Source organism: Cydia fagiglandana, chromosome 4, assembly GCF_963556715.1.
Source record: "Cydia fagiglandana chromosome 4, ilCydFagi1.1, whole genome shotgun sequence".
Lineage (NCBI taxonomy): Eukaryota > Metazoa > Arthropoda > Insecta > Lepidoptera > Tortricidae > Cydia > Cydia fagiglandana.
In genome coordinates this window covers 8477785-8483784 of record NC_085935.1, presented here as the reverse complement: position 1 = coordinate 8483784, position 6000 = coordinate 8477785, and the positions used below count along the sequence as shown (strand labels likewise).

Below are 6000 nucleotides of genomic sequence, written 5' to 3'. Positions count from 1 at the left end.
TCAACGCCATGAATGTCCGTTAGGCTTTGGATTTCGGTAGATTCTTTTAGCTGTTTCCCTCATTTCGCTGGCGTCAGAAATTGACGGGCATCCAAAATGTTGCATAAAAAGTCGTTTTCATGTAAAGATAAAAAATCACCACATTTATTCTGTGGATGTTCAATTGAGCAATCATGAAAAGGACACTTAGATGGCATATTTTGGCAGCATATTAACCTTTTGTTTCTTTAAATCGTACCAAGGAATCGGTGAAATAGTCTCAAATTAAGCTCGATAGGCTTGTCCAAATTACAATTGCTAGACGGTATTAAAATCATCATAAAGTCCCTAAAATAAAATAAATGTAAAACCTTCTTATATCAGATATGGCTTAAAAATACCCCCAGAGTATACCTTAAGAACATAGTAATACAAAATAATACACACGTCAACAGTTAGACCAGGTTTTATTTGTATTTATAATAAACGATACAGTCCTTATTATGAGTTGCCAAAAGAAAAAAAATAGCGAACTAATTTTCAGGTGTATATGGGGTATTTCTTGAAAGATCCACGCGAATTCGTTTAAACACACAGATTGCGATATCGAGGTCGTTTTAAGAATCTAATCGAAGTCGACGTCAATATTCATTTAGCAGCGGCCGAGTCTCACATTAAAGCTGCTACCTAATGGCTCGAGTACTGAGCTTGCAATAAACGTCGGCTTGCATCGCCAACGCATACTAATTGTGCGTGCTACTGCATAGGGAAGTGATGACAAAACTGCAACACCCCACAAACAAGGATTACAACGTGTAATAACGATTGAGTGTTGAAAACCTTTGGATAAATCAACTGATCTTCATTATTTATCAAGTTATCATTTTCAGCAGTTGTAATTTTTTCACGATATGGATGAATATTCTTTCGTTACAGTCAGGGGCGCATTTACCCTAGGGCCATCCAGGTCATGGCCCCCGGCCAACCCACGGGGGCGGCATATGTTGCCCCTGACGTATGCATTTTGTTTTTCTTCCTTGACTTCTGGGGCGGCGAAACGTATTGGCCCGGGGCGCCAAATTTCAAAATACACCCCCTGGTTGCAGTGTAATATGAAAATATACATTACGAGTAAGAAAACAGTTAATTTTGCAACGAGACATTAAACATTCCGAAAAATATAAGGTACCTACAGGTAAATAAAATTTGTAGTAGATGACGATCACAATAGATCAGGAATGGGCGCAGTGATACATAGGCTTTGGAGCCTTACATAGCCCCTAACATGAAGAAGAAGAAATAAAATTTGGCTGTTTCATACATTTTGGCTGGTCCATTTTCTATGGAAGGGTAAATTTTTTTTTCGGCGTTGGTCCCATAGTAAAAGTTGCTCAGTATAATCCCAAAACCTCCCTGGCAACGTGAATGCAATTAGTTTTTAGCCATCCTGTATGGGAACCCCGGAATTTCATATAGAAAAAGTTAAATGTTAAAAAATCATAACTCGAAAACTACGAAAAATCTGGGGTATATTCTGATAGCCCACGACGTGAGGAATCTAAAAAAAAATTTTTGGACGTCAAGGTTTGGACCTGTATGCATAAGTACCTGCCTATAGTGCCCCAAATAGTTGTTTCGGCCGCATACCGAATATTCGGCAAAGTGGCCGAATCAGCCGAATACCAAATACCTATATGCCGTATATTCATGGCATCTATAGTAAATATTGGATCTCTTTCAAAGAAATCAGCCCTTAGCGGATATAACTTGGAAACTTGCCATCAAAACTTTGTAGACTTGTAGACAGGGTAAATTCATCTATATTAATGTCCGTCACAGGCCACCAAATCCACCGATACGTTAACGGGAAACTTCGTAAGTGAGCATCAATTAGACTCGTTTTATTTGTTCAAGATATAATGGTAGTCGAAGTCATCAAAGAGATATTAGTAAATAGCTGAAGTGGGCATAATGAATTTCACAATATGGGGGTCATGTCAGCTAGCAGACTAATGGTATCTTACCTTATTGTTTTCGGGGGCCCTTGCGGATACACTTCGACCCATAGGGATACTAATGGTAACATTCCATTTCTAACCGCAGCTGCATTACTGTCAATTTTACTATGGAAATTGACAATGACAGCGACGCGTTCAGTACCGGTAGTGCAGCTGCGGTTAGAAATGGAATGTTACCATAACGAAGCAATGTCACGAGTTGTTAAAAATAATGCAGAATTGCGCCCCTGAAGGGTTGTTACAGAGTGAAGATCGGACTTGACAAATGGATTGACACTGATGATAGATAAGTGACTAAATAGTGTTTAAGAAGCATACATAATGAAACAAAAAAAAACCGGTAATTAGTTAAATACTGAATGAACATCAATTTACAACTTTACATCTTAATCTTAATGCTGTTTTAATTAATCTCAACATTTGAAAAAAGCTCGTCATAAACAAAAGATGAACGCTACAAAATCGTCAACGACCCCTTTATCATAATGAGGGGTAAGCAAGGGATTTAATTTGAGATGTTGCCGGGAGAGGCGCGGGCGGGGCTGCAGAAGGCGGGCCGAGATGTACAGGATGCCCACTCGGGGCACTCGGCACTCGACGCCACGCTTGATCCGCCGCGGGACGCCTCCCGCACGCCGCACGAGAAAACTCGCTGATAACGCTTTCCACAAGTGAAAATTTCAAAACAGTGACCATTGTTACAATCTGTAACTTGTAACTAAATCCTGACAAGCTGTGACAAACTTATTGGATACAAAAAGTTTTACTGATAAACTAAACTATTCTAAAATGCGTATACTGATAAATGGTACCGTATGGATGTGTGATAGTGATTTATGCACAGTGAATTCTAGTGACTTTTTGGGCTTTTTGCAAAACTTTCGTGTCGTATAATTGGATTTCGAGCGAGCTCATCAACATGGGGCAGCGGAATCGACGGGAAAAGCAAAAAGGAAAGCGAGTGAGGGTGAGTGGACAATTGAAAACAGATTTTCATTTTAAAACAAGTTTAATAAAAATTTACTTAAAATCACAATCCATCATGCATATACTTAAGTAAAGAAAGTTTTCGCTTGTTACCTATCCATAAGTTAGTAGTAGCAAATTCCAAGAATTACGAAAATATTAACTAACTAGAGGAAATCAACACCTCAGAAAAACAGGGTTGAAAAGTTTGACACCTAATTGACATTTGTTTTATTACCTACTTCCCTGGTAGTTAACGTCTTTAGTGTGGGGGTTAGTGATTTGAAATAAATAATTAGTATGTATTCATATTTGTAAATTGTTAGTCAACTTTTCTAAACCATGATTGATGATTGATGATTTATAATTATAATATTTAAGTAACTATTTATGCGTATTATGATTGTTTTAATTTTTGGATATTTTTCAATGAAATAAGTTTAAGTAGGTAGGTTAGGTAACACATTTAAAGTAATATTAAACAATAAATCGGTTTCGTTGGTTTACACAAAATTACTTTTCGTTATAGTTGACGAAATATGATTTGCACCAATCTCTCGAATAACCTTTTATGTCCATGTCCAACCGTCAAGTATAGGTACATTATACAGGGTGGCTAAAAAATATGTGCATTACGTTGCCAGGGAGGTTTTGGGATTATACTGAGCAACTTTTACTATAAGACCAACCTCGAAAACCTGAGACCCTGTATATAAGTATCTAACCATTTTTTTATGGATAAGATAATACATATTAATTTTCTTGTTTATTATTCTTTAAAACTTTAGACAGTTTGGAATAGGTTATTTGTGCACGTCAAATTAAGCTTGTAATCTCTAGGGAAAATGTTGAAATCTGCAATATTACATTCAAAATGAAATAACTTCATTATAGTTTCTCAACCAAGCGAGGCAAATGGTATTCATAGGGGCTCTTGAGGATTCTTGGTTAGCTTTAACATTTTGCTTATACGTAGACTACATTTCAATTTAGAGCTAAGACGCCAATAATGTGATATACCCAAAGCTCCAAATTTCGTTACTCGCTAGACAATAACAACACTCCACAAGTTGAAATTATATCAGTGTTATTAAAGTAAGTTCATACTTAGTCTCATGACATGACTGATAGCATAATATCAATGTTTACGTTGTATACATTCTAATATCATAAGAAAAACAATTTCCAATTATAATAATTAAATACTTTTAAGTAGGTACTCTAAACTGTGATAGTTCAATTCTTTTTTAACCGCCTTTAAAAAAAGGAGGTTCTCAGTTTGACCCGTATGTTTTGTACAATATTAATATTAGTTCAGGATTATTGTGAACTAATCATATTCAACAATCCACGTGCTACAAAGAGTTTGTGACTATTCAACAGGAGCTACCAAACTTGAACACACTTTAAAGTTAACGAATAAAATACTTCAAGAACACGACCTACAGTGGCTACATTATGATACTTCTACGAAACTAAAACGTATTATTACTTGACGAGGCTGCATATGCATACAAAAGGGTGCACAGAATACTCTCTCTAATCATAAATTACACCCTACGGGTCCACGAACATAGACTCGAGTTGCGTTATCAGTGTCATGTCATGTAGGTTAAGGAACTGTTAGGTAACGTAATGCACTATCTATTCACTGGCTCTGGCTATTCAATAGTAGTAGGTACTCATAAAAAATATTGCAAGTGAGGAATCAGTAGGTAATCAAAGAAAACTTTGCCTAATATTAACAAATTTAAGGGATGTTTATAAAAACAGCATAACTGACTACACTGGTTGACACCTGAAACGATTAACAATGTTCTTAAAAAAGTGTCAACCGCTCTAAGCAGTTATGTTGTTTTTGTAAACATCCCTTCAATTGAAACCACCATGTATACTTAATAGTAATGTTACCGCGTGATCTAATCTGCCGGGTTCATCGATAATGCACTTTATTGTACCCTTTGATAGAAACGAAAAAATACCTGCAAATTGTAAACAATACAGCTAGAAAAGAAGAAAGATCGCTGCCTTCGATAGGAAGACTTCACATGCTAAGAAAGACGTATTTTACTAAAGAAAAAAGGTTATCGTAAAAAACTGAGAATAATCGGTAGGTTAGAAATGTTAGAATAACATTCCGTAGCACTCATAAATATATAATACACGAGCCTTTTTCTAGTGCTGTCAATAAAAGTATATAATATTCATGATCTTGACTCTACCCCCTATCCATCCTAAGTATTCACGAATACATTTTGTCTTAGCCGCGAGCGTGTAGCTTGTATAATTTGACTTCACGATTAGGGTTGCCACCTTTTTACTAAGCAAATAGAGTAGTTCTCATCTTAATTCAAAAAATAAAAAGTACACACCATAAAAATAAAGTATTTTATTTTATTTTTTTAAATACATACTTTTTGTTCGACTTGGCGCTGTCTAACAATTTTTTATCAGTTTTAAAAATATTTATTGCGTCTAAACAGGGTAAACAGAGGTTTAGGTACACTAATAATTCGTTTCGAATCAGCTTCATTGAAGCTTTGTTTCTGTCGTCCCGCCACTTCGCATTCATTACGGAAAACACCCTTTCTGTAAATGCTGAAGTGGCGGGAACGGACAGTAAACGTGAGATCACTTTAAATATATTGGGAAACAAGGTTTCCTGGGAAAATATTGATTCCCATTTTTTAGCTGTGCAGGATTCTTTAAAACTGCTGTTGTATATCTTTTCCCTCACATCATTTAGAAGGTTTACTTCTGTGTAAAGGCAATCTATATCCAATTTAGATTGCATATTCAACATTTCAGTAATTTTTAAGATCTCTTGAAATGATAATGCAGAATTTAAGTCAAAATGACTTATAATAGCTAGCCAGTTATCAGGTTTAAAGTTGAACCATTTTTCTAGGTAACTTACAGCTTTTTCTATAAATAGATCAAAGTTTTTTAAAATTTTATTTTTTAGGCCCTGTGAAGATTGCTCAAGTAATTCTATTTTCTGCATTGTTATAAACCCATAAAATTTATCTTCTTTTCT

General features: G+C 35.6%; 1 protein-coding gene across 2 annotated transcripts in view; it reads left to right on the top strand.

The window, feature by feature from the left end:
* The first annotated feature begins 2475 nt into the window (after window positions 1-2475).
* The window catches only part of LOC134663597 (NT-3 growth factor receptor-like), a 64255-nt gene continuing 60730 nt past the window's right edge, over window positions 2476-6000 (top strand). For both annotated transcript variants that reach the window (XM_063520011.1, XM_063520010.1), the window contains exon 1: window positions 2476-2964. In XM_063520011.1, coding sequence (XP_063376081.1) covers window positions 2917-2964 — 48 coding nt within the window. In that variant the 5' untranslated portion in view covers window positions 2476-2916. The remainder of the gene's footprint in view (window positions 2965-6000) is intronic.